At 33.0% G+C, this 20,883-nt stretch overlaps 1 protein-coding gene across 1 annotated transcript in view; it reads left to right on the top strand.

Moving 5' to 3' along the window:
* Positions 1–17,507, top strand: part of LOC145672101 (ly6/PLAUR domain-containing protein 6B-like) — a 75,113-nt gene extending 57,606 nt beyond the window's left edge. Inside the window, exon 5 of the mRNA XM_081741369.1 lies at positions 13,712–17,507. Within this exon, the coding sequence (XP_081597495.1) occupies positions 13,712–13,891 (180 nt within the window). The 3' untranslated portion in view covers positions 13,892–17,507. The remainder of the gene's footprint in view (positions 1–13,711) is intronic.
* The last annotated feature ends 3,376 nt before the right edge of the window (positions 17,508–20,883 follow it).

Here is a 20,883-nt window from a genome sequence, read left to right as displayed (position 1 = left end):
ACAAAAAGAATAAAATTTTACATTTTACCCCTTTATTATAAACATAAGTTCCAAATAGGGGAATTTGTTAAATTTTGAGACTAAAGTTAAGAATTAATTTTCATTTATTGTGATTTGAACCTGTGGCTTTATATGCTAAGACACAACATTGAAGAGCAGAAAGTTCTGAATAAAATGACAGTAGTTTCTTGCAATGGTTTTGAATAAATCAGTCCTAATAAATACAACTTCATGCTAACGTCCACAAAGTCACTAACTTGCACGACGTACTCAACAAAAATGACTGCCACTCACAAACGGGCTCGGATTATTTATTTTTCTTTAACTCTCAACTATGATCGTGAAAAAAAATACGTAACTATAAAATACTCAAAATAAAAACATACATTAATACTGTTGTCGAATGAGTTTATTTCTTTTTATTACTGCCAAGATATCATCTATGGACGAGTACATACTGCAGTAAAAACTTTCAACTGGTTATGAATATGTATATATAAGGAAAGTTCGGGATACCCGCTGCTAAACCATTAATTCCACAAGCTCTAGGAAATGCACTACTGCTGCAACCGGTTTGTTACAATGGATCAGCGGTTGGTACAACGGACTCGCCCTTTTACCAAATGTTCGTTAATAAGTTGAAATTTTTTCTGCAGTATGTACTACGCTTAACTTATACACAGGTAGGCGAAAGACAAACTAGCTCTTACAAAGTTTAAGCAAAAGACAGACTAACTTATACAAAGTCTGGACAAAAGACAAACTCATAAACAGCCTGGACAAAATACAGACTAGCTCATACAAGACAGATTAGATACAGCCTGGGCAAAAGAGAGGCTGACATACAACAGTCTGTGCAAAAGAGAGACTAACTTATACATAGTATGGGCAAAGAACCTTCTGGTGCACTTTGCAGATGTTCTTCTGGCACTTTGAACAAATCACTTTAGTTTTGCGGTCTTCTGACCTTGGACAAAAGCGGCAGCTGCAACTTCTTTGAAGAGCTTGCTTCAGCTGTTGGTTCTACGTATTCCTCTTTGTCTCCACGAACCTTTTTGACAACTTCTTGAAGATCTTTAAGCAAGTATCGGATCCCTCTTCTTTGCATATGTTCTTCTATAAGACCTAAGCCTAACTGTTTCAAAAACTTTCTTCTTTCTAATGTCATAGTAGCCTCTGGTAAGTGGTGGAGATTATTTGTTTTCATGATTACATGGCTGTTTACTCCTGCTACTCGTATATTCAGGATTGCATAAAAAATTACCATGGGCCAGCGTCTGGTTCTTCTAGAAGTGGAATAATTCGCACACATTTGATCAAGTGTATCTACTCCCCCCCTCCCTTTTGAGCGATTGTAATCCAGTATAATATCAGGTTTGTGACTCTCGCTGTCCACTTTCTGATCATGATGCATACTTGAAAGTAACACCACAGCCTTCCCTTTTCTTGGAACAAAAGAGCACAGGGTCAGAGTTTCTGTGTGATCAAAAACTGACGAGTTCACAGGACGTTTTTTTTCTGGCCTGAATTCATTTGGAATTTGTGGTTTGTTAAGTTTTAAAGTGCCAATCATTGTTAGGCGTCTCTCTTCTAGTTTGCTGGCAAGTTCGACAGAAGAAAACCAATTGTCCACAGTAACATTTTTGTTCGTGCCTTCAATTGGTGGAGTTAGTCGCAAAACTGTTTCTGTTGGAATGCTGACATTTGGATGGATCTTTTCCTCTTTCGCTGTATATACAAATGCATTACCCAACTAAGAGGTTTTCGAATCACATAGGGCTACAATCTTAATTCCATACTTCGCAGGTTTTCTGGGCATGTACTACCATGAGCAAAATAAATGACGCGTCTCTTTATTTTGAAGTTTTTTGAAAATATCTCCGTTTTCTTTATATGTTCGAAATTTCGGAAGGTTTCCCCAGCAGGACAGGTTAATAACAAACCCTTTTTTAATATTTGTGTTAGATATTAGCTTAAAATAAAGAAATTAGAAGCAAAAAACATTAAATCGACAGAAATCTCGAGAATTACCAACTCTGCTAAAGTGGGAAATTTTCAAGAACACGAAGGAATTCTGCATTTCAACACGAAGCAGCGACATCTATGTCATTGAGAGAAATGTAGATTAAATCTACAAACTAAACTTTTAACGAATATTTCTAGTATGTCTTATTATATGCATTATCTGCAAACTCCAAATATATGAATATATGCTAAGTATTAACATAAAGATAGAGCAAATAGTGGAAATTATCTATGGAAAAGGACGAATTGGTAGGACGATCGTAATGAAATATCGTCTTTACCGGAACAGGAACACGTAAAAAAACAAAGAGCTCAGTTAGTTAAAGCAACGAGTCTGTATGCTGAAGGTAGCGGGTTCGATCCCGTGGAAGTGCGGTTATCATTTTTATCACTACACTACGGTTATTTTTTTATTTTTTTATTTGGGAAAGAATCAAATTGTAACGTATGTGTAAAACTCATGACGATACCAAAAAAAGAAAAAATGCTGTTGTCGCACTTGCATTAGCGTCCCTAATTTTGTTTGCAAACAGTTTCGTAATTATTTCCCCTGTGCTCACTGCTCACCATATGCTCGCTGGTGCATAACGAATGTTTCCCAGTAAATGTTAATTCTAATTTGGAGAATTTTATAAAGTTTCACAATATTTCTCACTAGATAGTCTTCTATCTACGTGTTTGGATATTTTGATAACAGATTTCCCTATTAAATGTTTAATTTTCCCTAGATGTTTAATTACGGAAAAGTTTTACAATGTATTTGTATTGAATTGAAATTGTTTTGAATTTACTACATAAGGTAAGTAGACCGAAGGAGGAGAACTCAAGTAATTGATATTCTACGTAAAAACAACCTATTGTAGAATGATGATGCTTCTTACCTTCAGCACATAATCTTTACGTTAGAGAGTCAGACAGAGAAAAATCCTGGTTTTTCCTCCTCTATGACCACCCATCTTAAACCTCTACATGTCATTGTTCGTCTCACAAAATTTCGGTGCTCCAAAACATTCAAATAATAATAATAATAATAATAATAATAATAATAATAATAATAATAATAATAATAATAATAATAATAATAATAATAATAATAATAATAATAATCCTGAATATGCCATCCTTACATAATGTAGGATATCTTAGTTTCCTAGTTTAAATCTTAAATATCTTAGTTTAAAATGCTTTCTTTAGTACTTATTTGAGCAACCATGTAGGAGGGGGTACGACTTTTTATTTTGCCCCTCTCATTTCAGTAGCCTTCCAACAGAAAGTAATTTTTGATAACCAGGACAGACAAAATGAATAAGAAATATATTTACAGCATCCTCTCCCCTTTCATGATTGGAATATCACGTAATATTTTTTATTCTACGAAAGATGGCCCTGTGCGGTTAGGGGTAGGTAACTAAAAAAAATACCTAATATATAGCGCCCCTTGATTGTAATATTACCGCTTCTTTATTTGTACGAGGGAGCCCCTACACAATCAAGGGTGACAAAAAGAATAGGAAGAGTGTCTATTGATTCCAGTGGTGGATCCAGCACGAACTCCTGGGGGAGGGGAGGGGAATTGAAACATTCTTTTGATGATGTGGAGCTGTCACAAATTACCACTTAACTAAACTAAACAATAGTGGGGGGAACCGGAACCCAGTCAGTTTAAATTGATGTAAAAGTTTAATTTTTGGATTCATATTAAAGTTTTGGTTTCAAATGAGAATTTCAGTCCAAGTGGTCAATGATCATATCTCGTGGGGCTCTTCAGTGTAGGCTAATACGGCCCCCTTATGAGAAAAGGCAAAATTATTAACATTTTTATAACTTTCGAATTTTTCGTCTATTTTAAAGAAATATTTTGCTTCGTATTAAAGTATTGGTTCCAAATGACAAACTCAGTCCGAGTGGACAATGATCAAATCTCCGGGGGAATCTTCAGTATAGGGGGCTACGGCTCCCTTATGGGAAAAGGCAAAAATATGAAAATGCTTATAACTTCCGAATTTTCCGTCTATTTTAAAGAAATTATTGGCTTCATATTAAAGTCTTGGCTTCAAATGACAATTTCAGTCCGTGTGGACAATGATCAAATCTCGGAGGGCTCTTCGGTGTAGGGGTTTCGGCTTCTTTATGGGACAAGATTCACGTAGTTGATATTGCAAAATTGTTTTGTATATATAAGTGGAAACTTGCACCATTTGGTTAATTTTACCTCTTATGTTTTGCAGATTCATATTCCAAGCAATAGTTACTTCTCAGAGCTAAAAGAAGGCACTTACTAGTTTCATTAAAATGAAATGTCTTTTATGAGAGGAGCAGACGAACGAACAGGCACCTAAACATTGGTTGAGTCGTACGGTTGAAACTCGTTAACCTCGCTTCAATTATTATTATTATTATTATTATTATTATTATTATTATTATTATTATTATTATTATTATTATTATTATTATTATTATTAATAATAATAATAATAATAATAATAATAAAGCATTGCAGGGACCTTTGGTGCAGGGGGTCCGTGGCTCGATTCCACTTCGTGCCAAGTGAAATTTGAGGTGGACAAATACCGTGTGCATGGGTATGTGTTTTCTTGAGATTTTCCATTTTCCTCCCACTTTCTTCATTTCACCATTTCATTCATCATCATTCTCCCTTAGCGTAGGTGCATAATCGTCCAACGTTAAACTAGATATTGCAATTTCAATAAAAATAATAATAAAAATTAATTCAACTGAAAGGACTGTAATTTATGTGGACAGCAATTATCATAAATATGCATCCATTATAAAAACAATGCTTTGAGTAGAAAGATAATCCTTCCCAAGTGTTAACGAATGCGCACGGGATAAGACATGTCTCGAGAAAGAGACAAGACGCGCTTTGTGACATCCAAGATAATACGAGACAAATGTTTTGGACACGAGATAGCTTGTAAAATGGCTCGTCTTGTCTGGAATGTCTCGAAAACAAAAGTCTAAGTTTTAAAATTATTTTTCAAGATCTATTCTCTCAGAAGTAGTTCTCTGCCTTAAAATTAATAACGACATTTGTGATTTAAAAAAAGATAAACAATGCCTAAAGTTAATAGTTAACTTTTCGAAAAGAAGCTTCATTAAGGGTGAACCTGAAAGATGTCCACAAACTTCGGGAGGTGATTCGTGACATCAAAAGGAGACAAATGGTCCTCTTGCAGTTTTCGAATTCAGCTTCGTTGCCGAGATACAGGGTTGCCAACTGGTCGTGTTTGAGAAACTCACTGGGAATAAATTCAAGTCCAAGAATAAACTACTACTCATATATTTTTCAGGTCAATTGACTTATACCATGTTGTAAGGTCAAATATTTATTTATGAAGTGTGTACAAAATTCGCCAGGGTCTTTTCTGAGAAAATCGTCGAGAAAAAGTCACCTCCAAGAATAAACTACCCCTCGTAAATTTTTCTAAGAGAAATATCTGATACTGCAATATAGGGTTGTTAATTAAATATTGATTAATGAAAAATAAACAAAATTGTTAAAACCATTTTTGAGAAAATAGCGTTTTTCGATTTTCGGCTGTTTGTAAACCACACTTATTTTAGGTGATAGGAAAAAAAATGGAAAAGCTCCTGTAAGAATACTAAGTAAACCCTAAGTTTAAACTTTGGTGTAGATAAGTTGAACGGTATGGCCTCTAGGCGAGTGCATATAAAAGTGTGCCGAACGGACGGACCGGAAGGACGGGTGTCGAAAAGTCACATTTTCGGTATGTAGACGCCATGAAACATGTAAATCCGTTGAAATCTGAATTTGATATTATTTTCACAATCACTATATTTTCTTCTCTCTTTTGTCGCTCGAAAAAGAAAAGCCTGAGTTTACCACAAAAAGCTAGGGAGTTTCTCAAAAAATATTCAATTACAGGGCCACCGCACTAAACTTTTTCAATTCAATTTCTTAACTGTGTTAGGCCGGAGTTGTTACTGAAGTGTGTATTTGGATAATACGAATAAAATTATCGTATTATTCAAATACATCGAATGTCAGATTATCGAATAAAAAACTTCGATTGAAGAAAATCCATACTACAAAACTAACTCACACTTTGAGCACATTTTCATTAGACATATAATAGACCAATTAATGCAATCATTGTTTATGAAATATGAAAAAAATCAAATGAGTCACTTTGGGAAAGTCGTTCAAAAAGAACACGTCAGGAGTAACCTACCTCTTGTGAATTGTTTCGAACAATGAGTTAAGATATACTTTTGGTTATTAATGAAATATTTATTTGCGAAATTTGAACAAAATCGCCTGTCGTTCGAGAAAATTGTCGGGGAAAAAACCTTGACCCCAAAAATAAACTATCCGTTGTAATTGTTTTTCATAGAAATGACTTATACTAAAATATAGGGTTATTAATGAAATACTTATTTATGAATTATCAATAAAATTGTCCGAGTAATTTTTGAGAAAATCGTGAGGGAAAAATAACTCCCCGAATAAACTATCTCTTGAGGATTCTTTCAGGGTAAGCGAGTTATTCCATATTACTAGGTTTTTAATGAAATATTTATTTCTGAGAACGAACAAAATTGCTTGACTCATTTTTGAGAAAACCGTGGAGGAAAAACACCCCCAAGAGTAAACTACCCCTCGCATATTTTTTCAGGACAAACGAGTTTTGCCATATTGTTCGGTTATTAACGAAATATTTATTTTTGAAATATGAATAAACTCTTTTGAGTCGTTTTTGAGAAAATCGCCCAGACAACACTCCACCAAGAATAAACTACCCCTCGCATTTTTTTAGGACAAACGAGTTATGCCATATTGATAAGTTATTAATGAAATCTTTATTTATGAAATATGAACGAAAACATTTGAGTCCATTTTGAGAAAATCACTGAGAAAAAACTCACCCCCTTAGTATAAACTACCCCTTGTAGATTTTTCCCAGATAAATGCCTTATACCACAAAATAGGGTTGCTAATTAAATATTGATTTATAAAAAAAGAAAGAAAACAAGATCGTTAGAGCCAGTTATGAGAAAATATCTTTTCTTTATTTTCATCGTACAGGAAACTACCCTTGTTTTGGGAGTAGGAGGGAAATAAAAAAACTATAGGAAATACTATGAAAATCTTAAACTAAAATTTGGTGCAGATAAGTTGAACATACCGTAAATTTTTCAACTAATTTACGGTATGTTCAAGTATGGCTTCTAGGCGAGGTATGGCTTCAGGTATGGCTTCTAGGCGAGTGCACAGAAAAGTGTAGCGAACGGACGGACGAACTGATGGACATGAATCGAAAAATAACTTTTTCGGTGTTAGGGGCTATAATACGTGTAAATTCGTTGAAATCTCAAATTTGATTTTTTTTCGAACACCATACTTTCTTCTCTCATTTGTCACTTCAAAGTAAAAGGAACTCAGAACTACAGATAAAAGACACCTACTTCTACACATAGACATTTATTGATTTAAAACTGTTTTAGTTTGTGTCATTTCACTTCCAATTGAAAGGTTTTACAATGATTAACGGCATACCAATGACGAGGCGGAAGTTTTCAGGAAGTAAATGCATTCAGAAGTCTAGACTGCATTACAGCCTGTTTTTATTTCTGCAATTGTTAACAGCTGTAATTTCGTCCAAACGCTACATGAAATAATTTTTGGTTGACGTCATTGTATTACTATTTTAGTATTGTTCTCTTCAGACTTGGTTGAAGTTTTGTCTTAACGGTTATACATTTTTTCTTTCTTATTTCATCGTTACACATAAGAACAAAATGTTATGGTGAGTGGATAGATTCGAACCTACGAACATTGAGTTTATATTCTTCCAACACTTTTCCAATGGACCAAGCTTTGTCTTCACGTTAACGCCCGGTTACAGGGTTTACTACGATTTAAATAAAATAGCTGGCTGTTAGAATTCCCTGTTCACATATTTCGATAAATAATTTTCATTGCTTCGTAGATACGTAGAGCAATGTTTAGATACACATTTTAGGAGAGTGAATTTTGGTGTATATAATAATTTCATGCCAGGTAAAAACTAGATAAGTTTTGATAAAATGTTTCATATGTAGTTCTCAATAATAAGCTTGCTGTTCGGAGTGAAGTTCCAAGGTTCAGCATTGCCTAGCAGTTTTTGCTATTAATATCCCTTCTAACAATATTGGCAGTGGACAAAAGTTAGCCCGTGTTGAAGCTTTTTGCTCCTAATTTAGTTATTTTACTTATTTAAGTAATATATTGAAAATTGTCAGCAGGCACGTATGCAGTAATTTATTTCGGGAGAAGTCCGACTTCAATATTAGGATAAATTATAATAAAATTTAAAAGATAATCCTTAAATTTAGGTTAAATTTACAGAGAAGTTGGGATTTCAGAGGGGAGTCCGGACCACCTGGACCCACCCCTAAATGCGTCCTTGTTTGTCAGTAACGTTTCCTCATTTTGAAACCCTCAAAAACTTCGGATATATAAAGGAAAACGAGTTATTTTCGATAAAATATCACTTCAGAAGACGCGACAGTTTTATTGCACATGGTTGTATCCCAAGTTCACAAGGGCAAGAATTCATTAATTTTGATTCTCTGTCATTGTGCTCTATCGAAAGGTTAGGTTTGTAACATATTACTCCTACGAACAAGCATGACTGGCAGATAGGAATACTGAACACAACTCCAGAGAAATGCATGCTGAACTTACGTTTATAGCTACGCTTTGGTGATTTGCCCTCAAGGTCAATCGAGTGGTAATTCAGTTCCGTCTCTGTTCTTAAGCCATGTTCGTATTACTTCGAACAGTTTTGATAATGAAAAGCATGCCTCTTAATATAACAGACTTCTTCGCGTAAGAAATCGAAACTCAGTTGGTCAGAGCAACTAGTCTGTAAGAATTAGGTTGTTAGTTAGTTAGGAGCCCAGTACGAGTAAGGGTTTTTATTACTTTTGTTTTTATCTTTTTTATGTGAGGAAAAATCAAATTGTGACATCGCGATATCAAATGTATTTGATTAGGTAGCTTTGTCTTAGCTAAACTTTAAACATCAGTAACCGTCGAAATTATTTCACCAACTGATCACTTACTAGACATTTCAAACACGTCAAACCAGTGGCATAACATGAAGGTTAACCTCTCCTCCGCAGTCCTTAGTTATGCGTCCGTACTTTCAAGGGCGGACTAAGGGCCGGGCGATTGCCCGGGGCGCCAGAGAAAGAGGGGCACCAAAACGAGCCTCAAAAAGTAAATTTTATAATGTGCTTTCTACTGACGTTTTTGGTTTATATTCTTGTAAAGTAGTGGCAATTATATGATCTTTTTCCATTTCACTATGGAAGAAGAGAGTTTCATAGTACTAAGGGGACTGTATCGAAAAATTGAGAGATGGCATGTAGAATAAAGAGTGCCGGGAATTAAGTATTGTTTGTTTGTTTGCTTGAGTTTAGCGTTCCACGGTTATGCCTTAATGGGCAAGGGAGATGTGGATACTAATTATAGTGGAATCCGAACCACTTTTATCGTTCAACAGTAATCCACCGGGAATTGGACCCGGTACCACAGAAGGCAGGCGTGCTAGCCACTAGACCAGGGGGGTGGAGTTGGTATTGTTTATAGCGGGCCATATTCTTTGTGAACTTTTCCTAGGTAATGGATTTCTTTTTAAAAAAAATGGGTTTAAAACAGGGGCGTCATTTAGGGAGGGCAGGGAGGGGCATTTGCCCCCCGTGAGTTTGAGATGTATATAGATTTTATCATTAGAATAGTAGTAAATCACTGAAAAACGCGAAATTTTACTTATATCAAGAGGTCTTGTCCCCCCCTCAAAGCAAAATCTGAAATGACGCTCCTGGTTTAAACTTTTAAAAACACTATGATAAAATGTAAAATATAGGCTACTACTAGGGGAAGGGCGCCAAAAAGTAACTTTGGTTGTGTGTGAAAATTTGGCCTGCTCCGCCCCTGCGTACTTTCTGTATATTTTTTGGCCTTGCAGCTTGTGCGGTCCCCACGCCACATTGTTGCGGGGGCGCTATTTACGCCTACCCTTCGAACGTAATTCAATAACTGTTTAAGAAATTCTACCATCAGCGTGAAAACGGGAATATATTTTTCTAATAGTCCCATAGAACTTTTACTCAGAATGCCAGATGCAATTTTTCAGAGTGGGCTCTGGCTAAGTAGAAGGAAGATGTTTCCTAAGTAAGTTCCTTTCAGAAAGTTTGCTATTTCTTTAACAGTGATGTAAATAAATATACTTATCGTTATTAGCTCGACACCAAACCATCCTGGACAAATCCCTCTAGAACAATGATCGGCAAAAGTTATTCTGCATAATTTTATAAGCGACTCAAGGGTGAAACACTTGTTAACGAAAGCAATGTTGTGTATATACTGCCTTGTTTCTGACAAAATATAAAGTCTTTTGTAATCTTTAGACACTTTTCCTATTCTTTTTGTCACCCTTGGTTGTGTAAGGAAGCCTCGAACAAATAAAGAAGAGGTAATATTACAGATAAGGGGCGCTATAAATATATTAGGTATTTCTTTTGTTACCTAACCATAACGGCCTAGGGTCGTCTTCAGTAGAATAAAAAATGCTACGTGATATTACATTCACGAAGGAGGAAAGGATGCTCTAAATATATTTCTTATTCATTTTGTCTGCCCTGCTTCTCAGAAATTATATACCTTCTGTTGGAGGGTGCTGAAAAGAGAGGAGGGGAAATAAAACGTCATGCCCCCTCATACATTTTGAATTTTGTGACGTGGTTGCTCAAATTATTACTAAAGAAAGCACTTTAAACAAAGATGTGTAAAGTTACAACATTATGTAAGGGTGGCATATTCATTAATAATAATAATAATAATAATAATAATAATAATAATAATAATAATAATAATAATGATAATAATAATAATAATAAATATGAATGTCTTTGGAGAGCCGAAATTATGTGAGACGAACAATGATATGTAGAGGTTTAAGATGGGTGGTCATAGAGGAGGAAAAACCAGGATTTTTCTCTCTCTGACTCTCTAACGTTAAGATTATGTGCTGAAGGTAAGAAGCATCATCATTCTACAATAGGTTGCTTTTACGTAGAATATCTATTACTTGAGCTCCCCTCCTTCGGGCAACTTTGCTTATGTAGTAAATTCAAAACAATTTCAATTTAAGACAAATATTTATAGAGAAAATTAAACATTTAATAGGGAAATCTGTTATCAAAATATCCAAACACGTAGATAGAAAACTATGTAGTGAGAAACATTGTGAAACTATAAAATTCTCCAAATTAGAATTAACATTTACTGGAAAACATTCGTTATGCATCAGTGAGCACAGGGGAAATAATTACGAATCTGTTTGCAAACAAAAATTAGAGACACTAATGCAACTGCGACAATATTTTCTCTTTTTTTTTGTATCGTCATGAGTTTTACACATATGTTACAATTTGATTCTTTCCCAAATAAAAAATAAAAAAATAACCTTAGTGATAAAAATGACAACAGTACCGACATATGGACTGACCCTTATGTAAGTGATTAATTGTAGTGTATATTCGAGTCTTTATGTTAAAGGTTATTAAATGAACAGTCGATAAATAGAAAGAAAAGTTGATAATATTGAAGTTTTCAATGTTTTTGTACAAACAATAAAAGTAAGAATGAGAAAACATTACGCATTACCTTCCTAGAACGATTGTCTATTAGTGCTAAAAGCAATTTCCTATTTCTCTTGGAAAAAGTTCATATTCTTATACTAATGTAACATAAATTCGAATTGAAGCTAAGACGAAGATTAGAAAATAATTTTATAATTATTATTTCAAATGGTCTTCTACTTATTATTATTATTATTATTATTATTATTATTATTATTATTATTATTATATTCATGATGTTCTAATAATTAGATAATTTTTGTTTTAGTTTGTTGAAAATAGAAACTACTAAAACTTTAAAAAAATGTCTGAAACAATGCAGAACTTTATATATATATATATATATATATATATATATATATATATATATATATATATATATATAGCGTCGCATGAGAACCAGAGAAAGGTAACTCCATTTTCGTACGTTTACAGGCGAGAGGACAAAAAATATTATTTTCTTACAAAGATGTGAAGAAAATATGAAGAAACCGAAAACCGCATTTTTGGAGTTAAGTTACTCTGTTTCTCATGCGACGATATATAAACTTTTCGTATTGCTATTCATAATTTATATAATTTAAACATTTTCAATTGATTTTCAATCTAATTTTTAGATTGTTCTATCTAGTTTGATTTTAAAAGTATCTAGTTTCCTCCTACTTTTTTCATTTCTCATTATCATCGTCTCCTTTAGCTTAGACGTGGTAACCGTCGGACGTAAAACTCGATTTTATTTTTTAATTTTTGTAAGTCTTTGTCGAAATCAAAATATCGATAGTGATGTTTCAAAATTTGCATTTTAAATGTAAATTCATGAATTTATTATTTTCAGTCATTTTTTAATTCAGAAGAAATAACGTTTCGTCTTTAACCCTACAACGGTCGGGCGGAAGATAGTTTCATACACGGTCGGGCTGGGTCTGAGAGACCCAGGAAAATAAAACTGCGTAATTAATTTGTAATAAATATTTTTAAAAAAATAGAACATACTTTTTGTAACTACAAGTATTTCTAAAACAGAAAAAAGCATTTTGCTCAAAAATGGTGTTTTCGCTTATTTTTAGAAACATATTTCTAATTGTTTACACATTTTTGTTAGTAAATTATATGAGCTTTTTGTAGAAAATTATATAAAAGGAATACTTACTTACATGTTGCTATAGATAAGTAATATCATAAAGAAAACTTAGAAGTTTATTTAACATAACCTAAGGCACCGCCTATGTTGAAATGTACTGAATGTCAGAGTGTAAAGTTTTTTAGTTTTCATTGTTGGCAAGATTGTTATCTAATGGCGGAGTGGGTGGAGTTTTCTCAGCAGCGGCAATAGATAAATATTCTTCACTATGAATCCTCTTCCTCACAACATTCATTGTTACTATCATGGTCACTAAGTAATTCATAATCAGGATCTACATCGGAATCTTCCAGTTCACTTTCATCATCATATAAAATTCTATGAATTTTACTTGCAGAAACTGTTTCTCGTTCGATTATGTTCTAAAGTTGCTCAAAATACCAACTGAAATGTTGTTCGTATATACGCACTCAAAAAAATGTCGAATAGGTAGTCTTAATTAAAAGGTAAACTTCCTACAAGATTCTTAACACTGACAAAAAAAAGTTATGTGAATGGTCGGGCTGGGTTTGACAGATCCACGCAAGGTTTAGAGCTCTATTAAAAGCAAACTAACAATAAATCAAACTGGTTTGCAACACTCGCGTCTCTTATCAGTTCTTTTAGGAAGGTATAGGAAGTTACTACAACTCAAACCGCTAACTTTAAGTTGAAAATTTTACTTAAAATGTAAGTAGATGAGTCTCACAGACCCAGCCCGACCGTTCTAGGGTTAAATAGTATTCAAGATATTTCTGTAAACTCAAAATTTTCGCCATGGTTTTGAAATTAGAAGACCAGTCTTTAAAACATATAAGTAACCTAGGTATAGAGCATAAAATGTATAATCATATTTATTCGCATAGCTGTAACGAATATTATTTTTGCTTTCAGATTTGCACCTCCTGCTGTGATGAACAGTATTGCAATGAAGAAGTCCCTACAGATTCTTCCAATGCCGTTTTAATTAATACTCACTCACACAGTCAACAGAAATACCTGAGTATATGGCTATTTCTCTTCTGTATTCTATTAGCCATGTCGAGAATTCGGAGACAGTGTGAGCTGACGTGACAATAAGGACACTCATCATTCTAGTCATTTATTGTTAATATGCCTGGCGGAAAAAATATAAGAAAGAAATTGTTTGTGTTCAACGTTGCATATCCCGCACACATCACTAAAGAAATAACTCATTTGTTCCTATTGTACGAGTATTATATTTCTGATAAAACATCTATGTCAGTTTCAGAAGTGTTTAACCTATACGAACAAAAGAGAAGATTCTGCATAGAATCAGCATTTACAAATTCTTGTTAAGTACCTGACATATGATGTTAGTGTTAATAGAGAATGGGTTTAATTGTAAACACTTTGTGCACTGATTATCAGATTTGTCGTTACCTGCTATTACCATACTGAGGACCAACGTTTAAGGGAGGACGTTGGTTCAATGGTTAGCACTGAAGCTTAATGTTTCCGTGTTGAAAAGCACAGATAAACATAGTCAAAAAGTACCAAAGGTCTTAAAAGTATATAGGATAAGCATTTAATGCCATATTTGATAGTCCAGACACATTAGCCAACGCTTCTTTTCTGCCAATCAAAGAACTGTTATATGGTAAAGTGAAGTTTATACGAGTCGGATATCTATCTGTTTTCATATAGCACATTGAAGCTGGAATAAAACTGAAATCGATGCATCACAGAGGTTGTTTGCTTAAACATGTAAATTTCGTAGTTTATTCTCATCGAAATACTTGATTTAAAATTTAAGAATATTACTTAAATTTACCGTCACACCAAACAAGGAAAGTAATAAGAAATTATTACCAACAACATGTTCATCCGAGATCATTATTTAATAATCCCATACTAGGGTTACGCTTTTGGGGAGAAGAGGTAAGTATTTTGTGTATTGTTAAATAAATAGTTGACAAAGACTCATCAATCGTTTCGTGTGAAGTTTTGTACTGTTTAAAGGAGATTAACATCGTATTACTTCAACAAATGACTACTGGTATTCGAAATGTTTTTGAAGAAAAATTAGCTGGATGAAACAAAGTACTAATGAGGAAATATAAGTAGAGTTTGAAGTATGGTTAAATAAAGAGAAGAACTGTTTAGAATTTGAAAACAAATTGCTTGTTAGAAATGTATAAAAATATGTTTCAGAACGTAACGTTGCAAGGGTAAAAGGATTAATAAATTGATGGAGATGTTGAAGATGAAAACTCTTTTGCGAAACGAACAGATTAGTGGAGGGCTTTACAATTCGGAACTCCCAACTTACTGTAAACGAACTCCCAATCATAGCTAAATTTGTTCTTATGATATCTATTTTGGTTCTTTACTTTCGTCTTTTCTGTTGTCAACCATTTTTCTCCCAGCTCTAAAGCTGAAACCATAGTTTCAGTTACATGAGGACCTTCTTTAATATTAAAAGAATGCATAGGACACAATATGCATGAATATAGTTTTAATCTTAATATAAAAGAAATCCACCGCATAATTGTCATACCTCTTTGTGACTTATGAGTATCTGTCCTACTGGAGTGATTGTTTACGCCTTCGTTTTACTACAATGTTTGTTTAAATTTTCATATTTTCATTCACTATATATCCAAGTTTTATCAAAATAGTAATGAGAAAGTGTATCAATCGTAATTTGATTATAGAAGTTATTGATTAATAATATTTTGATAATTCATCTACCTCTTGTTTGTTTAGTTTAAAATAAAAAAAATTGCTAAAGACTGAAGTTCTAGTTGACGTCATTGTTGGTATTACGTAACTTTGTGGACAATTATAACTGCAGTGGAAATGACTAATCTGTAAGAAATATTTGAAAATTTTACGGAACATCCTTCAATATATTTATATAAAAATAGATATTTGTATCACACATGCCAATGCTAATACTATATCGAATTGACAATCAAATGTATCAATGGTCAGTCATTATCCAGCTTAGGTAAATAAAAATTGGTCGTAGGAGATCAATATAAATATAATAACGCAACCTCTGTTCTCAAACGAGAGTGTCATTCCATTGTAAGGAATTGGAAAACGCTGTCTTCAGAGGATTTCAACCACAAATCTCACTGAAGTAGCGGGTTCATGAAGTGTGGAAACGGAACGACTGCTTTCCCAAATTTGTGTAAATTTTTACTCAAGGAAGAGTTTTCAAATACCCAAATGTGTTAATGGTCCAAACATGTGCTTATATTCAAACTATTTGTATGTGTATATGTGAGACTTGTATGCATGCAAGTGAAGAGACCTCGCAAAAATAGGGTCGCAACGTTTTTACGATTAAAAACTAAGTGAACGATACATTTAAAGTGGATTATCAGAGAAATATGTACGTGTGAAACCGTGTGATAATGCAAAAATGTATTTATTTATATGCACGACTGCTCAAAATAGTATTTTTGTGCCAAAAACAGTTTAAAAAATAAGATTTATACAATGCTATATGAAAAAAATATATACCTATTGTACCACTAACACGAGAAAATCAACAAGAAAATACTTATCACTTATAATACAGGGTGGCCCATAATTATGTTTACGATATTTCAAAGATTGCGGTAAAGAAACTCACAACATAACTTGAACATAAAATTTAACATAAACACATTACTCTCAAACTTTTCCTTATAAAAATTTTTAATTTCTGTTCATTTACATTTAGATTATTCTGTGTAAATTATATGATATACAAAAAATGATTAATATATATAGTTTTGTTGTAAATCTATATTCCTGGCAAAAGGTGGTCAAAAGTTTCCAACCTGAAAATAAGGCCAGTAGGAAATATTTAATATCGTTAAATGTATTAACATAAATACCACTTTTTGTTTATTCACAAAATCTGATTGATTTCAATTCATAATAATAATTGTGTGTGTATGATTTTTTATATCTAGAAGCCAATACAAGGACGTCTACCGTGTTTTCTATAAACGGTAAATATTCCAATGTTTCTAACTTGAAACATATTTTTTATCTAGTCACTTGAGTTTACCTCTATTTCGTAAAAGAAATAAATAAAATAAATGTATGTAATTTTGTTTAATTTGTCTAGTCATTTTTTCCAAGTGAACTTTGTGTTTCTAAAGTATATTGCAAATTCATAAAGAACCATGTATTAATTTATTGTAATAACTTATTACAAAAAATGCGTACATTTATTTTAATCAACGATCAAATGCAATATGAGTACTAATACTATTATTTTGTGACACGACTAAGTACATAGCAAAACTAAGATATAGACAGACAAATAAAAAATCAAATACTTATTTGTCACACTTCTGATGTAATGTTCCTTTACTTACATTTAAAGAGTTTCGAAATGTGGTGTTGAAGTAAGATGAAGAAGATAAAATGGACAGAAACAGTAACAAATGAAGATGTTTATAACGAAATACTTTAGTTTGTATAATATTTACCTGTACCGTGGGCAAAAAGTGCTCATAAATATGTAATATACTTAGTAGAATGTTCATTTTAAATTAACAGAAAAGAAGAATGTTTTTAATATATGTAAGAGATTATTATGGGATAGTTGTGGCTATGTACATGTTATGTGTTGACCTAGTCAAGTGAATTTATGTATTTTACGGTCTTAAAAAGAATATTTAAGACATATCAAGCAATAAAGGTGAGACTAATGATCTTTGAATATCTGAGTTGATTTTTGCATAAAGAAAAGTAATTATCGCTTCATAACTTATATATTACAAGACGGACCAGGTTGACGACGCTTTTCTATAGAGTCGTTATAAAAATTTGGTGCCGGAACCCGGGACTTTTGAAAATTCAGTTCCCGAAGAAGGAAAGTAGGGCTGAATTTACTTGGATATTACCATTTATGAATACGAACTTAACCGTATTACGAAGCGGTAAGGTCATCAAAAGAATAATGGATAGTGAAATTGTGCAACAGGAATCAAATACCAGTAATCCAGGTGAAACTAGTGCAACACCAAGTTTGTCATCTGAGGATCGACTCTTGTTAGCTGTGCAGCGACAAATTATGCAAATGACGACTGAGATAAAACAAACCATGGAACAGAAGCTCAATGAATCTAACACAAACATGGAACAGAAGTTCTATGAAGCTAATCAGACCATGGAACAGAAGATAGAATTGAAATTCAACGAAGCTAATAAGACCATGGAACAGAAGTTCTATGAAGCTAACCAGACCATGGAACAGAAGATAGAATTGAAATTCAACGAAGCTAGCAAGCAGTATGAAGAATTAAGTAAACGAATAGAACGGATAGAACTGAAATCAGACGATACGAAACAAACAATCGTCCAGGTGATGAACGACATATCCTCGCAGTTTGAAGAGAAGTTAAAAAGGTTAGCCGATGAGTGTCAAGAAAAGCACGATCATCAAAATCATGAAATCTGTGCTATAAAAAAGGATTTAACGTTAATAGAATCTTCCGTTAAACATCAAAAGATCCAGTTGGCTACTATGCAGGAAGAAATTAAAACGTTACAGGCTAGAGACACCATTTATCGCAATAATCTGGGTAGTGATCGCTTCGAGTTTCCCCAATCACCGGATATAAATACGCCTTCGCCGGAATCTGAGGAGGATATTATATTAGAGGAAAATTGTCCGAAGATCACTGATGAACGAAATATAAATGGTATCATGACACAACACGCCACGGACCGGAACAATCACACCACAAGAACAAGGAGTGAGAAAAGAAAGGTAAAGTTAAGTGTCAAGATGAGCGAAATCAAAGCCATGAGTAAATTTAGTGGTAAGTGCAATGAAAATGCTAGTTCTTTCTTGGAGAAATTCCAAGACGAATGTAATATAATGTCTATCGACCGATCACAATACATGAAATTAATACCCCATGTATTACTCCCACCTTGTTCCTTATGGTTTAAGGCAATACGTGATCACATTAGTACATATGAGGAATTTAAAGCGGCATTGATCGCGAATTACGAAAATGACTTTTTGCTGGCAAACAGAGATGCCACTCTTAGAAATCAACATTTCAATCCTCGATTGCACAAATCTATTGTAGAGTTTGTTGTAAATGTCTATAATGAATTAAAGGTTGTTAATCCCTTGCAATCGGAATCAAGAATAATTGCATCGATTCGCAATTTGCTTCCATTTAAATTACAGCAGATCTTATTTTCCACACAGTGTATGAGTTTCAGTCATTTATTAATGCTTGTGCAATGCTACGAAACTCAATACCATGCTATGAATCTAACACAATCAGGAATGGGTAAAAATAAGAGTAATTCAGATCATTTGGTCCCTGTTCGGAATTTGAATATCCGAAGTATGAATAATAATGAACCGAACCTAAGACGAGTATACTCTAGCAATCAAAATGAACAAAATAGACAAGGTTATGTAGGGAATCCGCCTAACCTAATCAACCGAAGTAGACACAAAAATAATAGAAATACATGTCGAAATCCTAGAGATGCTACCAATCCTATGTATAGACATAATCATTGTTCACGAGATGGTACTTCGTATCCAAATTCAAATCACGATGAAAGACATGTACAACCTAATGTAGAACCTAACCACGATTGTGCAGTACAGTGCACTTTATTAGATTCATATGCCAGTGCGAATGTAACATGATTACCGTTAACGAAATTAGGTTAAACCCATGTTGGTTATAGATTCTTGTGAATTTTCGTTTTAAAGTTTGTGTTAATATTAATAATGAAAACGATGGTTATAAATATTTGAAATGCATCTAGTTAAAGAGTTAGTAGCACCCAACATTCTTGATCAAATAAATAAGAATGAAAAATAACAATAGTAATGAAAAATGTGTTTATTTAATAACAAAAAGGTGTCTTTTGTTTCTGTAAAATAAATTTATTTACTTCCATTTGATTATTCAAACGTAGGTTATGTTTAATTTTTATTCTTTCTTATTAATGTGAAGAATCATAATTCAATTTATAATTAGTTAAAGGCAAAAATTATTTTATATCAGATTGATTTGTGTTTAATTATCAAAGATTATGTTAAGAATAAGATCCATTCTATAAAATCAATTATTCAATGACTACTTTGAGTGAAATTCTTCTTTATTTTGGACATCTTAGTGCTACTATGTATACATTACAATTGCAACATCTAACTTATTTGTTATACAATGCGCCCGAAAAGAACAAATATTATTTGTCACATCATCGTTTGTAATAATGATCGAAACTAGTAATCTTGATAATTTGTGTTTCACCCTCGTTAATTATATTTCTAAGCGACGATGTTTTTAATGATAAAGAATAAATAATAATGTAATAAAAGATAAATATTAATGAAATCAAAGATTTATTGTGAATGTATTTATGTGAATGATAATAAATATTTTATATATATATGAGGGTTAACCAAAAAGTAATAAAGATATATACGAGGTGTGATCAAAATATAAAGAACATATGTAATGTACGAACATTAATCTAATCAGACCAGTGGTTCTTGAATATAAAAGCCGAGCCTACTCATGACTTTTATATTCAGTCCCTTTGTCGGGCGACATTTTCTATAACGAAATACTTTAGTTTGTATAATATTTACCTGTACCGTGGGCAAAAAGTGCTCATAAATATGTAATATACTTAGTAGAATGTTCATTTTAAATTAACAGAAAAGAAGAATGTTTTTAATATATGTAAGAGATTATTATGGGATAGTTGTGGCTATGTACATGTTATGTGTTGACCTAGTCAAGTGAATTTATGTATTTTACGGTCTTAAAAAGAATATTTAAGACATATCAAGCAATAAAGGTGAGACTAATGATCTTTGAATATCTGAGTTGATTTTTGCATAAAGAAAAGTAATTATCGCTTCATAACTTATATATTACAAGACGGACCAGGTTGACGACGCTTTTCTATAGAGTCGTTATATGTTTTAAAACGGATAGAAGAGAAGAGGACTTCTTAGCCAGCATTCTTCGTAGAAGATCAATGGCATTGGACACACCTTGCGAAGAAATTGTCTTATTTATACCGCCATAGAGCGAAAGATGAAG

Source organism: Thermobia domestica, chromosome 15 (genome assembly GCF_964235325.1).
Source record: "Thermobia domestica chromosome 15, izTheDome1.hap1.1, whole genome shotgun sequence".
In the NCBI taxonomy this organism is placed as follows: domain Eukaryota; kingdom Metazoa; phylum Arthropoda; class Insecta; order Zygentoma; family Lepismatidae; genus Thermobia; species Thermobia domestica.
Note: the sequence above shows the minus strand (reverse complement) of the source record. Positions and strands in the feature narration are given on the sequence as shown.